The 26,609-nt window shown below is 39.3% G+C and overlaps 1 protein-coding gene across 1 annotated transcript; it reads right to left on the reverse strand.

The window, feature by feature from the left end:
- Positions 1-1,052: 1,052 nt before the first annotated feature.
- KIAA0408 (KIAA0408 ortholog) lies at positions 1,053-20,562 on the reverse strand. The gene is made up of 6 exons (XM_041469820.1): positions 20,326-20,562; positions 16,217-16,413; positions 13,172-13,510; positions 12,747-12,826; positions 10,167-11,541; positions 1,053-8,362 (listed from the first exon to the last, which is right to left on the reverse strand). The coding sequence occupies exons 1-6, from the start codon at positions 20,330-20,332 to the stop codon at positions 8,204-8,206; spliced, it is 2,157 nt and encodes a 718-aa protein (XP_041325754.1). The 5' UTR covers positions 20,333-20,562; the 3' UTR covers positions 1,053-8,203.
- Positions 20,563-26,609: the final 6,047 nt, after the last annotated feature.

Here is a 26,609-nt window from a genome sequence, read left to right on the forward strand (position 1 = left end):
ATTTTAGGGAGGTTCAAGTAGGAATTAAAATAAACCAAAAGTCTGAATTTGAAGACTCAGCTCCTCTCTGATTTCGATATATTCCTGACACAGTTCAAATTTGACCTCTGTGTGCCAAGTGAATGGACTGGATCCAATCTTCCTGAATTGGAGAAATCTTCACTGTTAATCAAAGTCCTTTTGATGCCTTGAGAGGCTATCTAAAAAAAGGCTAGACAGAGTCAAATGAATAAAGTAGGTATTTATTAAAAGGCCTTCAAAGGATACACCTTGGGCAGTAGAAGAGGCTGGCCAAGGCTATACCCGAGATGGATGACTGGTCACGAGTTTTCACACTTTTGTAAGTTTTGGTCCATTTACATATTGGAGTTAATTGTCCAATTACAGCTTCAGATTATGGGGTCCCATCCTCCCAGTTTGCTCTCTTCAATTTGCTGTTGTTTACACTTTTTGGGCCCGAAGCTGCAATGGTGTCCTTGATTCTCGCTGGAAAAGGATTTTGTCTAACTAAGCTGTGAAGAGAACTTGCTACCACTTTATATGAAGTTCAGAGTTATGTACTAATTCAGTACAGAATCTGAAAAATATGAAAGCTAAAACTTAAGGCATCACTTTATCTACAGCCTGTCTTTCTTCAAACCACAGGACAATGTAGGTAGGGGGAAAAAAAAAAAAAATAAATAAATAAATATATATATATTCACACTAGTCCTGTAAAGACAGATGCAAACTTATAATATTTGAACAAAATATCACGAGAAAGGATTAGGACTGCTTTAGCTGAAAGAAATGATAAATTACTTGGTTCAACTTCCTACCCTGAAATGTCACAACACTTCCTTTCATTGGGATTTTGGTTGGGATCCCAAGTCCAGCATAACACCCTTGATTGTTCCATTTTAGCTAAGACTGACTATAAGACTATGTACAGGCCCCACTCTTGTTTCCATACCATGCAAAAACAAGAAGGAGGCAAAAAAAAAATTGATCAGTGTATATATCCATGATGTGTACATACCTGTGTGTATAGAGACATAAAAGGAAAGCAGACATTTGGAATTAGTGAGCTCTGATTTCCTCAAATGTTTCTTGAATGATGACAGAGGTGATGGCCCCAGCATTACATGAGCCTCGGTCTCCCAGACATACCTAAATGTATACAACCTATGAGACAGCAGTCTAGGCCAAAATACATGAAGGCTGGCACTAAATGGCATTCTAGGAAAAACAGAATATCTGACACATAACTCATAGGAGGCTTTGCAAGCAGCATAATGCTACTTAAATCATCAGACCACTGTTATCTTCATTTCTGAATGTTGCAAATTACTTTCATCATCCACTCTCCACTCACTACAGGAGAAAGAAGTTGGAGCCAAGCTTAAAGAGACAGTTCACTTCTAAAAACCTTGGTGGGGTGACTGCAGATCACTTTGGCAAGAGATTTTTAAACAGTTTTAAATTTGTCTTGGCCCTTTGTACATCTAGTTCAGCTTTTGGCCAACTTCCAATAGTAAATGAGGAATTCTTCACTTTCTGTCCCAACTGCCGTGAAATTTTGCTGTAAAATGAACCAAAATTGCAGAAATCCATCCAAAAGGTGGTTGAAAGGAATACAGACTCCTGCACAGAAAAGGAAAAAGCTTTTTCCATACTACAGAAGAAAAAAGGACACATGAAGCTATTCAGCCCCAAACTGGCTTATGCAGTGCCTGCTGCAGAAAGATAACTAAAGCCATCTTTCTGTTTTCTCTCATCTGGTCTGTAGAAACATCATGTGCTTTGCAGCTCTGGAGGGCTGTGGAAGAGAAGCTGGAAAGTGAAAAGAACCCTCCATAGAACTATTTTTACCAGGCCTATTTCTCTTCTAAGGTGGTCGAATGGTCCCCTTCTGATGGAAAGAGAGGGAAGGAAGGAGTAAAACTGCAGAGGAGAAATGGAAGATCTTTGCATGGAAAACACTGTTAATCTTAAACTGACAAAGTCTCATCCATGTACAGGGAGACCAGTACAGCCATTTTTCTGTGCCTAAGCTTGAGAATTGTTCTTATTTTCTCTATTTTCAGTTCCTTTGTTTCTTTTTTTCCCCTGCAGTACAAGAGGCAAAATCATGATCAGAGCTGTAAGGTAGGCTTATAATATTTTGAAGGAAAAGAGGACATGCATAAGCACATTTCTTTCATTAAAAGATTTGATTGCATTTGCTTACATGAAATTGGGCTTTCAGAAACTGCTGGATTCCATTAAGTCACACGCTATTTTTATGTAAAGATTTCAGTACCACTCTTTGGGAGGATTCTCTTTACATACAATATTAGACATCATTTTTCTGTATGTACTATGTATCTGACTGTGGTGCTCATATATGCAGTAAAGTGTCTTACAGCAAAAAACAGCTTCCCTGGACACTGTGGGACTTTCTGGAAGAAAAGTTCCTAAGATGTGCGTGCGTGTGCAAGTGTTTGTGTGTGTGTGTACACAAAGATGTAAGAGTGTATGAGCCAGTTTGTGAACGGGCTTGTTCAACTTGCATCTCACCGTCTTACCTCCTTTGGTAGCCAGCTACTCTCTGAGTAGATATTTTGGCTTCAGAAGAACTTCTATGAAACTTACCAGCAACAGCATGGGTAGGTCAAGTGTCTTCAGCTGAATTTGGAAAAAAAAAATCCCAAACTCCCAAAACAATCAGAATAATTTCGTGGAAACTAGAAAGATTCTGCAAAGAAACAAGCACACCATATGTACATACATATCTGGCTGTGGTGTTCTTCCAACAACATCTTAAGCAGCTCTACATCACATATGGTACCAGAACAGCTGACCTGCTGCAGATATCTTGTGATACAGAAGAAAAATTCAGTATGATTTTCTGTGTCACCATGCCAGCTGGCAGTGTCATGTTTGCAGAGTTCACATATGACTGCAATTTTCTTTAATGACAGTCCTTTCCTACCATGAATATGATTTAGAAATTATTCTAGCTGCAGCAAACGCATTTAGGGAATTTTGAGGGGCACTGGCAGAAGTGCAGGCACATCTGCCACAGCCAATGGCCTCCCTCCATGTGGAGGGGCAATCAAAATCAGATTCCTCAGCATTACACTCCCTGCGATACATTAGCAGGTTAGTAGAAGTCTATGCATTCACTGAGATCTAATATTAAAGAACTCCTGGCTTTAATGAGTTGACTAGTCAAGAGATTTTAACTCACCCAATAATATCAGCCAGCAAAGCTTGCTTACTTGTGTGACATACCTTAGACATACCTGTGCAGGGCCTGCTCTCTTCCCACTGTTCATTTTGGAATTGCATCTACTCCACAGTAAAGGGAAAAATTATCTCATGTGATAGACCACTATATTTTGGGCTCACACATTAGATAATCTGATTTTAAGATATAACATGTATGGACTCCCCTACAGTGTCATTTTTCAGTGAATCTTGGCCATACATACACACAAACATGCACCATTAGGAGGAAACAAATTCCAGACCCTTTAACAGAAACATTGCTGACAGGAGGTACTAGAGAAAAGGCATTAACAACACATTCACTTTGATCATGTTGATGGTTCAGTCTCTCGTATCCATGGAAATTCTAGTACAATTCTTTCTAGAGCAACACAGTTAGCAAGGCACCCTTAGGTATGAGCTGCCATGGCCACGCAGCAACTGGAACAACTGGACACATCAGAAACACGTCTCTACTGATACAAGAACTTTGCCAACAGAAGAGGTCTGAGGGAGAGGGGTAGAACCAAAGTGCAAAAGCAGATGAATAGTCATTTCAAAAAGCAAAAGCTCAAATTCTGTATAATGTATGCCATTAACAGTGAAGAAAGTGCATTTTCAGTGATGCAAAACAATAGATCAAGATCTAATGTATTCGTGAATGGCAATAGCAATATCAGCACGTTTTAGAACAGCCTGTCCAAAAAACATATTTTTGCTGCAGTACAGATAGAAAGGCCTATGGTATGGCACATACATACAGACCAACAGCACTAAACCACATAGAAGTACACACTGCGAATCAAAGAGAGGTGGGAAGGCCAGAAGCAACAAGGGGCTTTGATTTAGTGCATTTACAGCACCTTCCAGTGTAAAGACATGTACACAACTAAAGACACCATTACAAATGAGAATACCATTACTGAGAATATCAGCATGAAATGGCTAGACTTGTACATTACAGATCTTAAAGCCGAAGAAATTCTTTGCGTAGCAGCATGGTGAGAATTGTGTAAGTTCTTGGGCCTGCCTTCTGGATTACTGTAGATCTTTGCTAAAATGCTGTTGAAGACATTTGGATACAAAATCCCTATTTAAAACCCCAATTTTTTAAATAGACAACTGGAGAAATAAATTGGTGTTCTGAATGCTCTGGAAAATTCTATTACACTGATTGCCAATCCTTTCCTACATATAACAGCCTTACAGTGTGTGTAATAGTGAGGGACAATTGTGTTGTTGCTAGAAAATAAAGTTCGTTCCTTCAGCAACATTTTATTTTAAAGTATTTTAAAGATACATGAGTCTGTCACTTTTACATAGTAAAGAAAAATCACCTAATGGAAGGGTACTCTTTGGAGTTTGAGGAACAGTGGAGTTTGAGGAATGATAGCGGTTTTGAAGGGAATTATTGTCCTCTACTCCTTCTGCCTCCGGCAGAGGGTCCGAATCAGGCCAATTTTCTAGCTTCCAGGTGGCCTGCTCTGTTACATATGCAAGTAAGATCTGAGTGATTCTTCTCTGTATGCTTCTACCCTGCCATGCTCCTCCATAAAAAGGTCTGGTAAGATTATGGCTGTATGTCCTGGCATGAGGGAGAATGATGCTTTTTGCCAACTATATGCCAGACATCTGATTCCTAGTGACATCCCCATTTCAATGGGCAGCTGACTCTCTGTCTGCAGGGAGTTACTAAGACATGCAATAAGGAGAGACTAATTCAGAGTGCAAGTAAGAATAACATATATCTGCATTAAGACTTCAGACAGGGTATGGAGGAGTAAAATTATTGAAACCTATTTCAGAAACAGGCTTACAAAGCTCACCACTTCCACTGGTGACACTAAGATTAATAGGAAGATCAAGTTATGCTTAGATCTTTTGTGTTTCTTGCACAAGCATGTGTATATGTGTAGATTTCCTTGTCAGAAACAACAGAGGGGAACTTGAAAGTCCAAAGAAGCTTTTCCCCCTACAGCAAATAAGTGAATAAAGCCTTTACTGTGGTTCAATAACCACTGTTATGGGAACTAGAAAAATCACCACAGTCAACTGGCCCTGTTAAAAGTGCAGTTGAAAAGGATATTTAAACAGTGACAGTGGCAATTTTCTAAAGTTAGGCCTTCCAACTAGCTGTCTGCAGACCAAAATCACCAGTTTTGGTACTTTTAGGCATCAGAACCCATGTCTAAAATTAGACAGACACAGAAAATCTTGACAAAATGGACTCATCCTTGACCTGTTAGTTTATTTCAAAAACCTTCTGTTCATTTAACTTACATACATCAGGGAATGTTGTTGGTATTTGATCCTTTCTCTGTGATTCAACAATGTGGTCTATGTCAAAGGCAACCAAAGAAACTGAAGGGAACTAAAGAAACACCTTCACTGACTAATCAAGGGAAATGCTTTTGGAGTTACATACTTCAAACAAAACTGCATCACAATTTCTCAGAACAAAAGTGCTTAACTTCACCATGAAAGTAATTTAAAGAAGTGTTTTTGCAGTCAACAGTGACTGAAGTTAAGAACCACATTTTTTTACAATTCTCTCGCATTACTCTTTCCTCAGCATTAGGCATGCAAAGCTGGTCAGCTACTTAGGCGTTTAAAAGGTCAATTTGCAAGGTATTTTGGTTTGTTAATTTCCACAGTTAGATAGAATATTAAACCATGTTCCAAATTTAGCATGAATCATGTCTAATTTTTCTAATGCTGAGGAAGCTAATGGAGTGCAATTTCTAAATTAGGGCAAACAGTCAAATTTATAGAACGCTTGATTTTTCACTTGAGCAGACAGATTTTTTTGTCTCTATCTAAACTGTATGAATTTTCTTCAAGATTTTCTGTCCTTGTATCTATTCCAGCAATAACTTTGCAATAATGTCTGAGTAAGTTTTGATGAATTGTTGATTTGCTTGAAGTCTTCATGTGTTGTGGGATAGACCTAGAAAGGACCAGAAGTTTAGATAGAGCAAATTATTCTGAGTGTATTTTTGGCCAAGCAGACAGCCACAATGGCATGATAAATTGGGATTTATGGCTCTAATGCCTGCTCACTGCAGTATTTGCAAGCCTGAACTGTTACCAATACTACCACACAGGCTATTGCTCAGAACACAGGGCCTCCTGTTTTCTCTCTCTTCAAAATCAAAATTGTGCAGAGGAAAGAAGAATAAGGTCCTTAAAGGAAGAAAAAAAGTGTGAATTCTCAACATGACTGGAATAGAACAACAGATCACTACCAAATTAAGCACATTAAATTTTCCCTATACTGCCACATATACAATTCACTAGGACAAAAGCCTATACTCTCTCTGAAATCCTTTTTACATTCACATAAGAAGATGTGCACATTAATGGATCCTGGGATGATTTTTGAAATTCCTTTGAACACACTATGTTTCTCCAGAAGAAGAAAAGTTGCCAGACAAGATCAGGCTGATGTTGAAGAAGTACCTTTTTACTCCTTCTGACCTAGACATGTTGTTTAAAGGTAACATTTGTCATCATTACTGCACTGTGTATCCAGCAACAGCCTAACGAAAGGTACAAAAATTCCAGGATGAAGGACACTGTCTTTCTGAAAGTTCAGAGCCTGGGCAGCATCCATACTTCTTTCACTCTGTGAGAAGGAACAAGCCAGGCTCTGTGCATGTCATTCAGACGGCAAACAATACCAAGTCAAGTGATAGCAACAGCAGAGTCGCAATGCCATGTGTCAGGATTTCGGGCACCATTGTGATCATATCTCGATGCAGTATTTCCCTACTAGATGCAGCTTGTTGTCAGAGTGCAAGTAAACTTCATAACTGACTGCCACGAGTCAGTCCAGGAGCAGGGAATTAGCAAGTGGCTCAGGCACTCTAGTCTAGGAGAAGAGTAAAAAAGGAGTGTGGCTGCAGCACTGGGAGCAACGATGCTTGTTCTCCTGCCTTGAGTGAAAGTAAACAAGTCCATTGTTATCTGACTTTGCCAAACCTCAAAGTATAATGCTAGAAGGAAAAATAAGCTTTACAGAATTGAGCATATACAACTCTTTTCTTCCCTTCATAAATTGTATGTTAGAGTAGCTGAATCTACCAAAGTGTTTACAGTATGCTATACATATAATGGCACATTTAAGCTTTGTAAAGGGTTTGGAACATTTCAGAAATGTCTCTGGTGCTGAAAAAGGCTAATGTATTACAAATCATATAATATTTTAATTCGGAAAAAATATGTTTGGGAATTTTGACCTAGCATTAGGGTTAGGAAATTGAACAAGGATGCCAAGAAGCATGACTGACAAATCAGTCAAGCTAGTCTGCTTCAGATACATATTGTGCAAGGCATTATCACTGCGATCAGTCACAAAAAATGCATATTTAGTTTTTTTACATTAAATACTACACCTGTGAACCTATGTAAAAGATATACAAAATATAAATGTCATCGGGACTGTATATTTCAAACTTTTTAAAATAAACACAAAGTATATATATATATATATATATGTAGGCATATAGGTTGTAATTTCAATGTCAACACTAGCACAGTTTGTCTCTTCTAAATACAGGCCAGTATACTTCCTAGTCCAACACATGCACCTACAAACACATGATCATGCATACAGCTTTACATTCTGCTGTTTGCAGAAAAGTCAGAATATACAGCACTATACATTGTTTCAACTCAAAATTGATCAAAAAATTGAGAAAGATGCCATTCAAAAGAAATTCCTTGTGAACTATTTAAAAACAAACCCAAAAAACAGAGAAAACCAGGGATATCTCTATTTCGTCTCAATAAAAACACTGAAGACCATGGTGATGATGACCTAAGATTCAGAATGCTTTGTCCGGCATGTGGTGGGGGTCACTCTTGGACAAAACACAACAGTGTGGAACTGGTTGCTACGACACATACCAAACACAGTTATAGTGAGGCATAGAGCTTTCACAACACCATCCAACCCAGCTCTGGGTTCAGACTACTGAGGCCGAAAGGAGACAGAGTTGTACACTGCTCTTCTCACAGCAGGCGGTGCTGAAGGGGATCTGGATGCCCATCTGGAAGGTAGGCGTCGATTTGCTGGCCGAGCGGGACGGGAGAAGCCCTTCTCACTTGAACATTTCACTGGCACGCATATCTAGAACACAAAGGCAAGTCCTTGCTTTAACAAGTTACAGCTTTTGTGGAATGCAGTGGGAATGCAGGAAGACATTTGCGGTGACCTCAGAACAGGTGGCTGGAAGCTATTAAAAGGAGCGCAGCAATGCACAGAATGCAAAAGAACAGCTATTTCTATGTACAGGGATTCTCACATCAGTTGTGGTTTAAAATACATGAAGACAAGTGTCAGACACAAGGAAACGTATAAAATGATAGCGCAAGGCAAAATTGACATTTCCTCTTATCTTTTAGTTTCTGTAAGTTTTTTTGTCAATGAATGCTGTAAAATATTCCAAGTGTAGTACTCAGAATACCATCTGATATTGCTGGAGTAGGATCTACATACTTCTCAGGTATTTTTTGATAGATCCTATTTCAGGAAACTCTGTTTCCATTAGTTCAGTGTGAAGCTGTTTAACTTGGTAACTAATTCAGAATGGTTATGTGTTAATACAATGTCATGTCTACCAGCCGAGCCATAGAGATGCAGAGGAAACTCAACAGATTTTGATCATAGCTACATTGATGTAAATTTGAAATAATGAAAATAAACCTGGTGCCTCAAGCCACATGTAGTTCTTTACATCTCTGAGACATTAATTCTGCTGGACATAAAATGGTAACTCCTGGTCAGGCAGTATTCTACACTTAGTTTCTACAGACAGAAATGGCAATATAAAATGTGAGCCTGTGAAAAAATAATTATTCCTTTCCTCCATTTCAATTGATGAAAATTTGTTTGCCTCTCAAAAGTTTATTGGATGAAAAAGAAATCAGAAGCTTCATGGCTTTTTTATTTCTGTGCTGAAGGAAAGATGTGCCTGCTAAGCAAGACATTGCATCACAGCAAGGCTGTCAGAAAGACATGCAGAAGAAAATCTGCATGGTCAGATTCTCAGCTGCTTAAATCTATATAGCTCCACTGAAGTCTGTGAATTTGTGCCAGTTTAAGGCATACCAGCTGACAGCCTGAACCCATTTAAGTTTCCCAGCTCAAAACACACCTGCCTTATCTTTATTGAGATTCCAAGAGGCATATCTCTTTGTGTTCTTTGTGGACTTTTACAGAACCTGCAACTTACAGAGTGTTTTCCAAACCATCTGCTTGTCTTTTCATTAAGAAAGAATGTTGGCAAAGGCAGTATTTCTAAACTTCTGAAAATAAACTTCAGCCAAATATAAATTAATTATTCACGCCATGCTCTTCTGTTTCTGTGAGCCTATGCTTGAATATATAGGAGAAGCTGGAACTGAGACATGAGTAAGAGAAGGTTACTTTATCACTGGAAACTTTATGGAGTCACAATACTCTTTGTCATAGGCAGTTCCAAGGTAATCCTGATCCAAGCAGCACCCTGGATACTGAAAAATGTTATCTAAGACCTCTAGGGTTTGGGGCATGGCCAAGTCTTCTTAAGCCCCACGGGAAGTCATGACATAACACATCAGCTAAAGGAAGGAGAGAGGGTGTTAAAACCTGGTTGAAGCTCTCACTAGCTCAATCTTAGTATAACTGCACTGTAGTAAAAAAAATAGTTTTGCAGAACACCAGCAGGGATAAGAATCTGGCAAGTCTTCACTGCTCATTCGTACTTACATGCTCCTGCCCTCCCACAACTCTTAATCTGCAGAGGAAATGCTCTTGATTCATCCAGATCCTGGCCTAAAGTATCTATTTTTACATAATTAGTTACAATATAATGTTAGTCTGCCCCATTTTAAAGTCTGAGGATTGTTATGAAATGGAATTGTTTTGCTTTTGTCATTCTTATGAACTTTACCTCTGGTAACTTCTGTCTCTCTTTTCCTTGCTTGAGTTGCTGCCCAATATGCCTGGCTGAATTCCTTGGAAATTCTTGTTTTTCTTGCTCAATCTGGAGCATTTCTAAATACTGACTCAGTGTCTCGCAACCCCCATTGGTGAATTCAGAATTTGCCTGTGTCCTCTTATCTTTGCAGCATTTTGCATTACACGGAGAAGTCGCAGTTGATTTTTCATAGGTTTTCAAAAGCTTTTCAACAACACCATAGTTGGACCTTGAGTCAGCTGAACGCGGGCGGCCGGATAAATTACTTGGTCTCCAGTCATGCTCGTGAAGCATGTGCCTGTAACCACTAGTATTTGGAAGTCCATTCATGTGTTTTTGTTGCCCTGCTGTCCTGACAGCTTTGCTGGGGTTGTTAGTTTCTTGCTCCTTTGTTGCAGACAGCTTGGGATTTGAAGCACAAGATGTATTCACAGTTTCTGCCCTGCTAGTAGCAGAGTCACACAGAGTCACACAGGGCTTGTGATCTTCTGATGCTGTTGGAGGCACCTGATTTTCCTGCAGAGCATTGTTACGTTTATCTGTGTGAAATACAGTCCGATTAAACTCATCAATCTTTGCTGCTAGCGTTTCATTCCTTTGGGTCTTTCCCAAAGGATGCCTGGTGTCTTCCAAAAGATCATTGTGCGAGGTAGCAGGGGCATAAAAGTCATTACTGTAAAAAGGGCTGCTGTGAGACTTGGTGTTTTGTTTCTGATGCATCTTGTTGCTTTGGGCCATATTTCCATCTGAACAACTCTTTTGGGCTGACAGTGGGGAAGGCTCATTTTTGTTGTCTTTTCCAAGCTTGCCCATATCATATGCCCATGTGTTGTGGCAGAAATTTGTTGGAACATTGCACTCATTTTTGGTTACAGGTATTGCAGCAGTTACCATTACAGGGACTTTCACAGCCTGCCCTTCATTTGCAGAGGCTACTGCAGATTTATTTTTGTTTACAGGTGAAGGATTCCTCAGTTTCCCCCCATTCCAACAACCCTGAGCCTTGCAATTGCTTTTGATGTCCGGATCTCTTATGGGTGCTTCTGAAAGCTGTATGACTGCAGAAAGTGAGTTAGTTAGGTGCCGAGAAGTGCTCCGTGGAGGAACTGGTGGAGCTTCTTTCTTTTGCCAGGGACTGAAATCTGTTCCTATGCCACCAGTAAGACTACCATAAGAAATGTCCTTCAAAGCCTTGGTGGAGCTCATCAGATTCTTCCTATTATTATGTTCCTCTGTTTCAAAAGCAACTGAAGTTTGTGATTCATTGCTGGACACATGGTTCATCTCAGGCAGAATAACTGTGTTTTGGGTTTCCTCAAATTCCCCCAGGAAAGGAAGTGACTTCATTCTGGAAATAACAGAAGAGGTGTTTTAGGGATGAGCAATAAGGAACATTACAGAGGATCTCAGCATGGATTAATTCTCCCCAGGAGCAGGTGTTTTAACACTGGCTACTTAAAAAGGTTTGGGAGCAGTTTTGCTGCAGCTGATGTACCCACAACAACGGAAACACACACAAAAATTTTGAGGAAAGGTCAACAAAAGAAATTTGCATTCCTTTCCTTTGCCACTAAAATTCTTCTTCTGAGTTTTTTAGATGATGACTCTTCTTATCTCTGCTACAGTAAGTACAGTAGGATCTTGTTTTAATGACTTGTACGAGTCTACCTGACTATGAACTAAATGAAGAAAGCTGTAGGACACAGTGTATCCCTCATTTAGGTTCATAACCTTACACATGAGATCTGCCTTTTGATATATGATAAAAAAGCATCTATAAAAGTTATGCATCAGCTATGAATCCCTTTGCTCTAAAGATACAAAGAGTAGCCCAGCTAAAATAATGAATTAGTGACAGACTTTTAACTGATCACATGGTGGAGTCTGAGAAATCCTCTGACCTTTGGGAGCATCTGAGAAGGTTCAGTTTTACCTGAGCATTTCTGCAAACTCAAGAGGCAGTCTGGTGTGTAGCTTGCTAGAGAAGACAATGAACATTGAATTTTTAACAGATGATGGAATGTTCATTTGCCATACTTTCAGGGTCTGACTTGCCATCTTTCCATTAGTACAAAGGTATGGTGGTTCTTCCCTCTCTTGCTTTCTTTCTGGTCTTGGATCATCAGCTCCTGACACAACCCCCATGTGTCCCTTAAGACTAGATGTGGGCTTTAAGTAAGAAATTCCCAGCCTGACAAACCCATATAGTAATGTATAAAACTACATGGCAATGGGGCCAGAGTAGACAGAAATATCTGTTTACTTTCCCAATCCTCTGTACAGCCATCAAAAACAAATACAATTTTATCTCATATAAACACTAATCTGAATTTGTATGTTCTGTATATAAAATCCATTTTGCTGGTAAAACCTGCCTTTGTATCATATTTCAACCTATTTCATTTGAATATTTTATGCAGAACACTGAAACGCTAGGAGGGCAGGAACTGCCCAACTAATAAACCCAACAGCAAACCTGCCTTCAAAGCGAAAAGCATAAGGAGAATTATTCATTTCCTTCCTCTAACATAAGAAGTCCAAAGATGTTTTTACCTTCTGTGATTTGACTTCTTTCGAATTTCCTCTTGGTAGCTGCATAATTCTTCACTGACTCTGGCAAGTTCTTTAAGAGCCTTTATAAATACAAAAATAGGCCTTTAATATATACATTTAAAATTATATCTCCAAAATTAATTTGAAACTTGTGGTCATTTGCCTTTAAGATTCACAGCAGAGGGAGGTAGTACGAGAAAAGATACAAAAATGCCCCCATCTTATGAAGACAGGTAAAGAGCATGCTGTTAACACATTCAAACAGTGAGAAGACACTCATTGATAGCAAACCTAGGAGCAAGTAGAGACAGTGACTTGTGGAAAGCTAAAATCAGGGAGATCAGTTCTTTAGCTTAACCTGGCAGGCCAAAGTCCTCAGTGTTTTCCTCCCCCTTGCAACTGAAACATGCTCATACTTTACTTACTACATTGAGATCACCTATATAATTCTTGGTATTCTGCTCCGAAGTTTTAATGGTGAGGCTGTCTTCAGGTTTTTTGTGGTTCTCAAAGGCCAGATTGTCCACTAACAGAATATTGTTTCTGCTGGTGTCTCTGGGCTCCTTCCATTCGTGTCCTGTTATACCAAGCAGACTCCCTTTCTCCATTCTGTCGTTTGCCACATTGTGTTGATGGTGCAGCTTCGCTGTGTCAGTCTCTTGCAAGGTAGGGGAATGCATGGACAGCTGCAGCTTGCTCTGAATGGCCTTGCTATCATGGACAGTCATATTGCTCTCCCTTCTAAGTTTTACCTCCTGGTAAAGCTGAAAAGACAATAGAACCTTCTATTAAATCATGGTATTGTAATGAGCTTTATGGCAAAGCCCACATATTTATCTTCTGTTTTGAATGATGCATGACTCAGCAGCACTGATTAGAAAGATTCTAGATGTGTTAGTAGGAAAGAGCTGAGTCACCTAGTGTGACAACTCAAACACCAGGATTGCCACAGGATAAGGCTGATACCATTCTCAAACTCTCTGCCACAATTTTAATGTATGGCTCCCACCCATGGTTGGGATTGGAAGAGAGCTCACGAGATAACTGGCCCTGCCTTGGGCCAAAAGATGCATGGTAGTTTTCCAAGTAATATCAGCACACTCTGTGGTGGACATAACTGTTATGTGATGGATAGGGAATGTAGGGGAATGTGACAGAGAGAGAGTGTTCTGGCTATGTTACAGCCTATTAAAACATATTATTTGAAGGAGAGGAAGTGAATTCTCATAAAATACAGTGCCATCTGCACTAGAGCACACTCTTTCAGTTCTCAGACAAGTGGAATTCTTCCCTATGACTGGAGTGATAAATCAGTATTGAAGAATGGTATTATTTGGCAATGTGCTGTTACCTTCTTCTTTCATGCTATCTGCTGAGTTCCAGTGGCTTCATTAGTAAATGGTGTTAATTCTTGTCACCCAGCAAATTCAAACTAGGAACTGCGGTAAATTATAAATTAGAAAAAATGGCAACATCATAAATATCTGTTCTGCTTACAGTATAATTTCCAGTGCCAAGAATCCAACAGCTCTGTATAAACATTCATTCTTAACTTGCTCTCGCGAAGAAAGCACACAGGCACCTCTGAACAGCCATCTGCCTGCCCTCTCACAGTGCACAAGGCCATCACAACAGCTTTTGGAAGGACAGTGGAAAAGAATAACAACATGCAGAACATGTGGCCATTTCATGGGTAGTGCTGTGGATTAGAAGTATTCTCACGTTCAGAGACTTAACACTTGACCTCATCCTGGGTTTTCAGATTTCACTCCCAAAGCCCAGCTGCTCATGGAAACTGAGAGCTGAACTTTGCCATTTCCAAGAAATAAGAGCCTCATATGGATTCAGTATACCTGTAAGAAGGAAAGCTACCACCCCATAATATCTCCTAAACCCCACAAGTCTTTCTGGAGGAATTAAGTTAGGTTTGGTGGGCTAGAGAAAACTGTCAGATTAAAATACAAGCTGATAAGTAAGCACAAGTTTTATTGAGAAATCCTTCTACAGATAATGGCATTTAAAAGGTATCTATCTCCCCTTTTCTCCAGACATGTGGCTTGTGGAGAAGACATGTCAGGCATCTGAAATCAGCAGCAGCTATAGTCACAGCTTAAGAGGGGACCTTAGGATTCCAATAACCTTGAGGTATAATCTGTAGTTTTGTTTGGTCCTGCAGTAGCCAGCAAATTGCTTCATTCTCTTCCCCTTAGCCCCATTCCATTCTTTATCTCTTTTTCTGTCTCTGTCATGCTTTCCTAATCTCTGTGCTAATAAAGCACATGATGAAAACAGTCCTTGCTGACATTGTCAGGTCTGCTAATAGCCAGAATACCTTTTTATTCCAAATCAGCTCTTATACCTAAGAAAATTAAATTTAACTACATATACAGATCACATTACTAACTTTTGAAGCATTCTCAGCTTGGCAGTGAAATTAGGGAAGACTGCACAGAAAAGTCCTAATACAAAAGACAAAATGTGGCAAAGACTATCATACCAAAGTCTGCAAGAATTGTGGGTAAAATATAAGAGAGTTGACATTATGGAGGTCTGCTGCAGGCTGGTTTAATGGGCAGTGTATGGCTGCCATTCCTTTGGCCCTGACCATTTTCCTTCTCAGTTTCATGTGAGAAGTCTCTGCCATACATTCCTGGGCTGCTCAGCCACACGACAGTGCTGGCAGAGAGCAAGTGAAACTACTCCATATGTATATTAGATGAAAAATGTGGAAAGCTCACTAGTGAAAAAACTTGCCTCTACAGGCTGCCAAGCAGACTCAGTTAATGCATTAGAGAGTGTCAGAGGGTTTGGCTGCAGGGACAATTTGAGGATAAAAGAATAATAAATAATTGCTGTGACTATTTCTGGAAGGAGATGCACTGCAAATAGCAGGGTCTGTTTGCTAGTATGTGTAAACACAAGTGGTTTCAGAACTTTCATGCTATTTACTGTACCTGTTTTCTCTCCCAAGAGTCATCCATAAAAGGAACAAGTTCTAGCCTGAATAATTCTGTGTCATGCAGCATTTCTCATATATATTACTTTTAATATTACCATTTGCCCTGGCAGACCTGTGCCATCTAAGCCTCTTTGCTAGAGAATTATGATACCTAATTTTTTTGTTACAAAATATGCACTTTCTAAACCCCATATTGTTCAGTATTTACTTGAAAAAAGCATGTGTAATATAGGCAACATGGCTCATGCCCATGACTGAATTGTCAGCAGTACATACAGCCAATAATCTCAGAGCTCACAAAGCCACATTCACCTCCTACCTTGTATTCATGACTATTAAATGTGCAATTGCAAATACTGCTTAATCCCAGGATTTTCATCCTTCCATCAGCTGTTAGAAACTTCCAGTGACACATAAGAATTAGGATAAAACATAGAAAAAAATTTGAAGTGACTCAATGTCACTTCACTCCAGTGAAAATGGTAGTTTTCAGATTTTTGTTTAAAAGTACCTCTTCTATTTTCTTCTGCATGACCTTCCATTGACATTCCCATTCTTTCCTTTCGTTGTCAAATCTCTCCAGCAATTCCATTTTTTCTTTATTCCAGCTCCTCTCCGTATTCTCCAGTTGTCCACGCAGGTCCATGGCTAAAGTCTGCACAACAGCAAAGACAGCTCTCCTTTTTTTCTTTCTTCCGTGAATGTTTCCTGGAAGTTTAAGAGAATAAGTCTTACTTATATTTTATTTTAGCTTTCAGGGAACAAAGATAATCAAGAAAATTCCCAAAATTAATAACTGAAATGAGCTTGCAGGAGACAGTATTATTCATATTTGTCTAGAGTGTGACTCAAATATGGATGAACTAAGCATTATAGAACATAAACCCAAAGGTAGAGATGCCCAGTCTGGAGAGGGCAGGTGGAACACATTCAGCATCACAGCATTCAGTAACATCTGCCACAGCAGGCTTTGTACCATGATCACTTTGTATCTTTGCTGTTCCTCTTCACTATAAATGTGTTTTCAATGAACTTGGGTCTGTACAATATTGAATGGCACTTCAGGACCTTGGGATCCTGCACTATCTGCCCTTGGGGGTGAAAGCTATTTTTATATTTGTTCAAAAGACAACTGTAAAAGTATCATGTTTGCTCACGCACTCCCTGCATGCATGCAAGGAGCACGACAAGGACTGGTACATTCTTTTGGCAATTGAGGACTGCAAACTTGATACACTCAGGGAATTCCCGTGGCTACATGAATGCTCTGGAATTCATGAAGAAAGACAGGACAGGAAAGTTAATAACAGGTACAAACACATAAACAGTAGAAATTGTTTATATAGAAGGGACAGAAGGTCACCAAAAAGGGTTCAAGAATTTTGGATTTACAGATCTAGGTCTATAAATGTTAGTTTCAGGATCAGCATAGGGAAAACGAGAAAATATTTTTCAACAGCACTAACTCCAGTCTAGTTCAAAACCTTTCTTAGAATATGTGACTAATTAGTGCTTCACTTTCTTCTTCCCCTTTAGAAGTCTTTAGCATCTTAGTGTTTGCAAATGAAAAAATATTAATTGAACCACTAAACTGGCAAGTTTTAAGGGAAATATTTTAGATCTGCTTATGTGACTGGAGCAAAGCAGTTACAAATCTTATGGGCCTGGTGATCCTCTTGCTTCTTCTTGCTTTCTTAGGCTTTACACTAGAAACCCCATTACCATCAGCACATTTACTAAGCCAGCAAGTCTGAAATAACACTCATTCATTCCACTATGATGGCTCCTGTGATATAATGCCTGGTACAGAGGCATTGGTGCTTGAGTTTGTTAACTTCAGCTCTCAAAGCCAGTTGTTGTGCTACATAGGTGGTCATGGAATCTAGTTCTAGTAATAAAATGCCTTTGCATTGCTTTCTGCTCCTGGCAGAAATCAAATAGGTAGGCAATTGAATTATCAGAGAGTCACCTAGGAGTAAGCCCAGTTTATGTTTCTGCAATTTGTTCATTTGCCTGACTGATGATCAATGATTGTCAACTCATAGGAACTGATGATTTTACTGTCCACATTTTCTATGATATAGTAAAAATTCATTCCTGAGCAAAGTTCTTCCCCAACCCTTATGTTACCAGCACGTCTTGTTGATTTAGCTGTGGTTACCATGTAATCACCATTTACTGTGTCTGCTTTATTTCAGCTGACTGGGAAGACAATGTCAAACTTAAGAGTCAGCTTCTTTCATGTACAAGTAAGCAGAAGAGCTCAGATGAAACCCAACAGGTTACTTAGGTCTTTGGGTCATAGAAGTCCTCCCACAGGATCTCCCAAGCCACCACAGACCCAGCCCTAACTCAGGGCTTGCAGTACAGTTTACCCCAAGTGCCTGCCTTGGAGCTCTGAAATGACAATCTGTCCCTCAACTACCTACAAACAGATTTCAAACCCTTCTTCTTTCCCCTGCCTAAAAACAGACAGAGCAACTCCATAAAACCATAAAACACCTTGAAACTAGGAGCTGCTGAAAGACAGCACAGAATTCTCATCAAAAAAGAAGCCAAGTACTGGTTTGCTCACGGCCTCTTAGGGAATGCAGCCAGGCTGCAGAGACTGCACCTCTCCAGGCCAGTGTTTCAGCTTTGTGCCAGACTCCAGTAAGCACTGACCAAAAACAACTTGCAAAAAAATTCTGTAACACTTAAGATCCATTGCAATCTAAACATCTATTGCTAATGAACTTTAGGAATATTGCAGTACTTTCTCACCTTGCCAATTCAAAGGTTGCAGTTTTTAGCACTGCCATTGATTTTTTTTTTTGTACATTTATGTCTTTATAACCTTTCAGAATACCTCTGAGAAATAAACAGAAGTCAACTCTCTGCTCCACTATAATCCTTATACAAATACACATCAGAAAAAAAAATTAAAAACCCCCATGTGTAAATGTAGTACAGTCATGAACAAGACAGGCAGACATAATCTGTCAACAACTTGCACAAATGGTGATTTTGCTAGTGCACTATTAGTAATAATGACCATGCTTTACTCAGCCACATATTACTAGAAAGGTCAATACTGCATAGCCTATTTGTTTTTACACACGTAAGAACAGATATAATATGTACTCCTTTCAAGCATGAATATAGCATTGAAAAGGCCTCTGGTGTTCCCTTAGTGCTGGAAACTACTATTGCCGTGTTGGCATTCATCTTAACAATTTTCAAATTGTTTCATATGGAACTCTGATTATAAAAAAGACTCAAGACAGTCAGAAAGAAATCAAGTCTCGAAAGAGGATAATTACAGAAGTTACAGATGGTCACTTGTAGCTCTAAGTTTCACAAAAGGCTTGTATTGTTTCTTAGGCTTCTCTGATTTCCTCTTGACATAAATTCTGAGAAGAAAACTCATGTTTATTGATGTTAGCAGCTGGATGACTATACAGCTTTGCTGCTATTGTACAGTGGATCAGTTCCTCAGAGACTTTGACTCCCATTTCTACTTCTCTTTGCCCCCACTTTTTCTTGGTGTTTTCTTTGAGTTTGTTTGGGGTTATTTTGGTGGAGTACAATGTGCAGTCCTGGTAATAAACCCTCTGTGTGTATAGTGCATTGAGATTTCCCCATGGTATTTCACATGGCTAAAGCAACCCAAGGCATGCAAAATGTCACATTATCATTTGCTCTGCGGATCAGAACAATATCTGTGCTCTTGCAGTATTGGCAATTTCTCCATGTCCTAGACAAGGTCAGAAGCTCATTATAGCAATCAAATTAAGCAAATAATCAATTTTGTCTGCATCAGCTGCATTATGCTTTAACTTTTCCTTTAACCCTTCCTCTTCTCAAGCAAAAAAATGTTTTAAGCCACTATTTGATGTTAGTCATTATTCCCCCATATCTTACCCTTTCTAGCCAGATATTAAAAATGCAAGACACTTTGCAAACAACCTCTAGCAACTTCTGAAAATAATCAGCTTGACATCAGCTGAGAAATTATTTCTCACCAGAGTTTAATCAGATTGGATGTGCATAATCATTCAGATACACAAATCTACCCTTTTTTTTTACAGAAGAAAATGCAATCAAATTATATTTCCAAATAAGTGCTGTATTTTGGATGACTAAGAAAATTGTAAACATATGTATTTGCTCAATTATAAATGTGTGCCATGTGTCACAATAACATGCACTTTATACATTAAAAGAAAGTACAGCTGAGTGAGAGAAGGGAAAGAAAACAGGAAGAAATGAGAAAGTGAAAAAAAAGAGAAAGAAAAAAGAAAAGGGAAAAAGAAAAGGGAAAAAGAAAAAAGCAAGGAAAGAGAAAGAAAGAAAGAAAGAAAGAAAGAAAGAAAGAAAGAAAGAAAGAAAGAAAGAAAGAAAGAAAGGATTCAAGTGCATATGCTGTCATCTCTGTTCTGTTAATATATCTCTGCCTGCACTGAAAAAACTAACTGAACTTTAAGAATAAAGACCATATATAACACATATGAACTTCACATTACATATAGATAACATTAAAAAGGATATTTAAATAACTGTTTGCCACATCAGAAATTTGCCTTCTTTTTTAATCTTAACTGTTCAAAAACATTGATTTAAAATAAACTGCAACCATACCTTTCATGGAATAAGAAATCCTTTAGGAGTTTTTCAGTCCATTTCCAGGCAGCAGAGAAAGCAATGAAACACACAGCTAGCAGGGATCCTGTTCTGTGAATCTTGATCTTTAAAAGAAGTAAGAAAGCTAAGCAAGACACAACCTTTCAACTGGGGCAGCATTTGCAAGTCTCTTTGAATAAATGCTCAACTTTTGCAAACTGGAAAACAGTTCCGTTCAGCATCATCCCCGCAGCTGGCTTCCACGTGACGTCAGTGCACGGAGGATGGTTTTAAAGCCATCTCTTCCAACCCCCAGCTTTGTAACTTTATATCTCCTCATATTTTGTGTAAACAACTCCAAGTCCGGGACATTTTTAGGTTTTATAGTTCAGTCCAGTCTTTAAAGCTTGCCGAAGCAGCTAGTGTTAATATCAAAGCTGTGACAATAGGCAATTTTAGGTTTCTTTTATTGTTGTCTATGCTGTAAAGGAAGATTTTTTTGCTGTCTTCAGACCCAGTTTTCAGGGTTATATTTTTTAGTATGATCATTTTGAGCTTTGCAACTTGATCCTGCTTAACTGCTTTGTAAAAGGAGTTTTGTTTAAAGCAGTGATTTTGTTGGTTAACAGCTATCTTAAAGAGCTAAAAGCAGACCACTCCTCCCTAAAATCCCCTTCTGTACTCTAAATATGCTCTCAGTTATGAAATGCAGAATTATTGGGCACTGTGTAATCCTACTGTCTTGACTGTCTTGCATTCTGGGAATGGCAGTAACGGTTTCTTTGGGATATACCCAAATATTCCTGATACTTTATAATGTTTCTGGATCAGATTCCACAGTCTGTTAATTCACTTTGTATCTCAGCAAAGCAAAACACTTGAAATTGGACGAAGAATCTCCCTTGAACAGGGAAAATCATCTCTGGCACAAGGCTGGTAAAGAAGGTCCAAAAACACCTTGGGCTGGATATAAATCCCTAGGAGTGTCCACAGCAAGTGTTGGCATGGGATGAGGGAAGGGAGCGTGACAAAAGCAATCCAGCAAGCGAAAGTCCACAGGAGACCCTGAAGCCAGAGCAGCAAAAGTCAGCTGCTCCCCCTGCTGAGCCGCAGGCAGGAGGAGCCCAGCTCGCTCCTCAGGTCTCTGACCACCACAGTAACTCTCCTGCTGCACCGAGAGTTAAACTGCTCCCATTTTTTGGCAGCCCGAGAGAGACCCTGGGGGAAAGCTTCGCACACACTGTCCTGCTGGTACTCGTGCTTGGGTGTGTCTGCAGACAGCAGCTGAGACAGGTGGCAAATTTACCTTTCAGGGAACATTTTGCCCCATGTGTGCCTGGAGAAGGGCCACAAAATACTTCACTGAGGCAGCATAAAACTGGACAAATCCTGCTGTCAGATGGATGACTTGGAATGCCCTAAGCAGGAACATATTTCTATGGGCAGTGCAGCTGATGACAAGAGGATCAGTGAGAAAAAGAGCACGATATGAGGATTCACACAGCCTTTGCTTAGTCAGCACCCTCCTCATTAGAACAGTAAGTTTTTACCTGACAAAATCCATTATACAATCCAGTATAAAGATTTGAACTCTGGGTGCATTTTATAGTAAATACCAAACCCGGTTACAGGGAAAACACATTTTTTCTCCTTATATGGTCTAGCTGTAAGTCTCAGCAAATACATTAATTGGGTGCTTATTCTGCTCCCATGTAACTTAAATAATGGGACTTGGGCTATTTGTGAAAATTGTAAAGATTATCTAAAAATTGAACAAATGTGCCCCAAGTACACAACTGAACGTTCCTGAAGAAAATCCCCAGACTCTAAACTCTGAGTATTTAAATCTAAAGAAACAGTATGACTTTCTTTTGTGAGGTTAGGTCTCAAGGGCCAGCTGACATGGCTGGGAGAGAAGCCGGAGTGCTTGGGGGCAGAACTGAGCCCACAGCTGGAGGCCAGGCATCAGCGCACTGCCTCCTCCCTGAAGCCAGCACAGCTGCACTACTGCACATGTAGGCAGACTCTTCAGACATGTTTTTTTACTCTTATCCATCAACAGGGGCTATCATTCTTGTGTCTTTAATATTGCTAACTCGATGCCTCTTGTCTTGCTACGTGGACTCTTTGAAGTAAAACTAGTAAAAATAAATAAAACAATGGGCTAAATCCCAGGCTTGAGTTCTCAGTCAGGAAAACGCCTACATTTCTGTCAGTGTGAGGAATTAGAAATGTGTGAGACTCAGGGGCTCACTGGGAGATAAGCACTGGACACACCCCATAGGTCAAAGGAACACATTAAATTCATCCTTATATGGAAAAGGTGAGATAAAGAAAACATGAAGTGAGTTGTAAAAACATGGTGTCATTGTTCTATATACCCTTAAGTGTAGCAGTAGAGAATTCTGCTTTTGAGGATAAGAAATTATTCAATAGAGACTGCCCCTCCTCCAGCATCAGTAGACAAAGCAGCAAATGTAGCTTCTTGGTATCTGGCACAGATGAAATACACAGGAAGACTACTGTAGGCTTATTACATCCAACATATTGCTTCCACAGGAAAAATATATTTTGTCCATGTCTGGTACCAGCACTGCTTGGGTCAAAAGTCAGAACCTCAAGAAAAAAAAAAAAGGTGCAAAGGCATTTTAAGCAAGACCGCTAAATTTCTCTTCATCATGCAAGACTGGAGACAAAGCAGCATGAGTTTTAGCATGAGTTATAATCTGATCATATACTCAAGGCAGTGGCTAATAAAATCTACTGAAGACTACTTCAGGGCATCTTTGGCTGCAACAGCTTGGTTATAGCACACCCATTCTGCCACGGCCACAAAAGCTATTGACAAGAAGGAAGAAGAGGACTGACACCACTGCAATCCACCCAACCTCACCATTAAGATTCCTGAATGATGTACACCTTGATAATCCTGGTATATATACCTTGGGAGTGGCTATATACAACAGGAAACAGGCAGAAGGGAATACAAACTCTGTCTCCTCTTACTGGTGTGTGCTTCTGCAATAGGATATACCTCAGAGGAGAAACAGAGCCAGCTAAGTGTTATGTCATGTCACTGCTCCAAGGTTACATTGGAAATCGGTGGCAGATACTTTAGATGTTTACTTTAAATAGAGCCACCGTAATTTTCCCCATAGGCAACTGCATGTGTAATGGCAAAAGCTGGATTTGAATATCACTTCCCCTGGCATTAAATCAGAGACAGAAATGTAAGCCAATGGCAACTACGTCCCTGATACTGATGCCTTTAGAAGTCTCCTACTCACCTATCAGATTCTGAGGTGACTAAGGAGAAGGGCATGTAGTACCCTGCAGCTCTGCTTGTTTTTGTAAACAAGTCCTGAAGTTCATGTGCAGTTCATCTCTTTTTATAACACATATCTAGACAGCCATGTTTTTGGCAATTTTCTATTTTCCGACTGCCAGGCATAGCTCTGCACTATAGCACCTGCTCTCTTCTAGTTTTGATTCTGTTGCACTGGTGACATGTGTCAGCAGACACTTATTCTATCTCTCAACTGGAGCTTCAGGCATGGATATTTTTGGTTGAAAGAAGTATTTCTGAGCCTGGAGAAAATGGTCATTCTAATGGAATGGGAATTTTTCAGTAGCAGTAAAAGAGAATATCTGTAGAGGGATTTTGTCAGGGCATTCAGAGCCAGCTCTAAACAGGAAACAAATTTAATTGAATTTTTCTGGTACCATTAAAGGAAAAAATGCACCTATTCCCTAAATTACATAAAAATTCACTGGAGATATTGCCAATTTCTACAAGTGAAAAAATATCATAATTAGATCTACAGAAGGAAGATCTTTTCCTTTTGAAAGAATACAGAATAAATCCCCTGGGAACATAGGAAACAGAAATTTAATATTTCAGGGAAGTGCTAAATGAAGGCAATTTCACGGTTCAAATTCAATAGCTTTTTTCCCCTGGAACATTAATACTTCACCAGAATATTCCAAAATGGGAACGGTGAATCTGCTAAATGAGATTTCAACTGATAGGTAACCTGGCGTATCCAGCTCCTTGCCACATGCAAACAAAATCTGTATTCTTCTTACTGTTTGTCTTCAGAACTCTGAGCTGTGCAGCAGGCAGAATCAGTGAATCAGCAGTGTTCTGGCTGTCTCTGCCCTGCCTGACTCCAATGCACTCCTGCTCAAGGATGCTGATGTATTGAGCTGCATTTGCTCACTCACCTGTGAGATGGTCTTCACCCACCAGGCCAGTTACTGAGTGGGGAGAATCTGCTTTCTTTCTTGGCAAGTATAATTACTGCATTTCGTAATATCAAGTTATTTCAATTTAGCAAGACATAGAACACTTATTTTTTTGGCTAGATCTTATCATCTGGCTATGGATAAATGGCCATACTCATTCTATTAGCTTTCTCAGCATCTTTTAAAGTTGTGCAATATCTGGCATGAAACAGATCAGCAGCTCAAATCACTCCCTTCAACCTCAATGCAAAAGGACAAGAAATACACATCTCATTTCTCATTAAGATTTCCCTGTGAGGCTCCTCACCATTCTCCTTGCTCATGAGAGATTCAAAGACTGTGTGGAGCTTCTAAAATAATTTTGTATGCTTTAGTGTGCTTTAATTTCAGACTGCTGCTTGTGCAATAGCTTCCTAAATGTCCCAAAAGGTCTCAGCTTTGATTTTGCTTTGTTGATGCCTGATGGAGAGCTCCAGCTTTTATGCAAGAAAAAACACAGTGAGAAATCAATTGGATTGTAATTGCCTGTGCTGTGCAGAGATTATCTCCACCTTTCATCTCAGTAATTCATTCTTTTCTGATTTCTGAGAAAGAAACAAATATTTCCCAATTAATTTCCAAGATTTATTCAATGTATGAATTCAGTGTATTACTATGTTAAGAATGTTACTGATACACTCTGTAAATCAAGCCCTCTGTACTCATTTTTATTGCATACAACACCAAGAAAGGTATTAGCAAGTGTAGGTTAAAAACTAGAAGCCCAGAACTTCAGATCTTAGATTAAGTATGACTTTTTCTCTCTAATGGAAATTGAGTCAGTAACATTTAAGAAAACACAAACGATTGGTTTTTCCTCCACAGGAGATACTAAAGCAGAAAGAAACTGAAAAAGTCAGTTTTGTGCTAAGATTTGGTATACCAAGTTTAAGCCTCAAATTGTATTTTTAATGTCCAAATTGCAAATCCATTGGGAAAAAAAACCCTCCTAGTGTTTGCAGCAGCTGCTGAAAAACAAAAGGCCTTTTCCAGTTACAGAAATTCACTGTGAATTGATCATATCTTGCCATAATAGTTTTTAATATGTGGAACTTAATTTTAGGTAACTGCATAAATTAGAGCATCTTAGAAATTTCTCAGAATTACTTTGGGCCTGGCTTTATCCTTAACTGGGAAACCAGTCAAAGCTATCAATTAATCTCCCATATATTGATTATAATTTCCTTCAGACATCTCACTAACTATAAAATGGATAATGATGAAAACACCCCCTGGTAGAAGTAAGTATTTGGATTAAATCAAGGAGTTGAATGATTTAGCTGATCAAGGTCACTGCACCTGCAGAGTGTGTCGAGGGAAAGCTAGACAAAGAGAAAAATACTGTATTTTTAAATAATGAATATTTTTACTATTTTTTCATTCTCATAACAAAAATTTTATTGCACCATCTCTTGCCGCTCTCTGAGGATTTTCCCTCAAAATGGTGTCTCAGCTATTTCAGGTAGCAGAGCAAAACCTAGGCATGGAGATGAACTGTTCTCACTGGGGAATGAATTAAGTGAACAGAGAGCTAACAGGATAAATCAAAGAGAATCCTTACCACTAGCTAGAAAAACAGCTGCTTTATTTATTACCACTCTTTACTACTACATTATTCAACATGGAAACTGCAGAAAAAGAAGTGTCATTAATACACATACTTGTTCACCCTTCGAGAATTCATATTTGTGGGACTCAGTGGTTTCAGAATGGGTCAAGTAAAACAGAAAAGTGAGCTCCATCAGGCATTTCAGATGAGGTTTTCATAGTGGGAGATTTACTGCTTGTAGGAACTGCTATGTAAGTATGAAAGAAAGAAAGAAGTCACCTGTACTCTTACTTCAGCCTCTCCCAGGCAAGAAAGGAATATTCAGTGACTGTTGATGCACACGCTTGTACAGAAGCTTTCCTCACTACGGTCACTGGCTACCAATGGCACGGTTAGACAGGGGTCACTCAGCAAACCAAGAGTTACTATGTCCATTCAAAACTCCTGCTCAAATCTGGGGAGAGAACGT

The sequence above is a fragment of the Pyrgilauda ruficollis genome, unplaced genomic scaffold, assembly GCF_017590135.1.
Source record: "Pyrgilauda ruficollis isolate IOZ18807 unplaced genomic scaffold, ASM1759013v1 scaffold24, whole genome shotgun sequence".
In the NCBI taxonomy this organism is placed as follows: domain Eukaryota; kingdom Metazoa; phylum Chordata; class Aves; order Passeriformes; family Passeridae; genus Pyrgilauda; species Pyrgilauda ruficollis.

What these genes read in the sequence shown, in the direction of transcription:
- KIAA0408 (XM_041469820.1), bottom strand. An exon ending in TGCAGAAGAAAATAGAAGAG is followed by an intron (nt 13,511 to 16,216) that starts GTACTTTTAAAC and finishes TTGTCTTTTCAG; the next exon opens with CTTTACCAGGAGGTAAAACT. An exon ending in ATATAGGTGATCTCAATGTA is followed by an intron (nt 12,827 to 13,171) that starts GTAAGTAAAGTA and finishes GTATTTATAAAG; the next exon opens with GCTCTTAAAGAACTTGCCAG.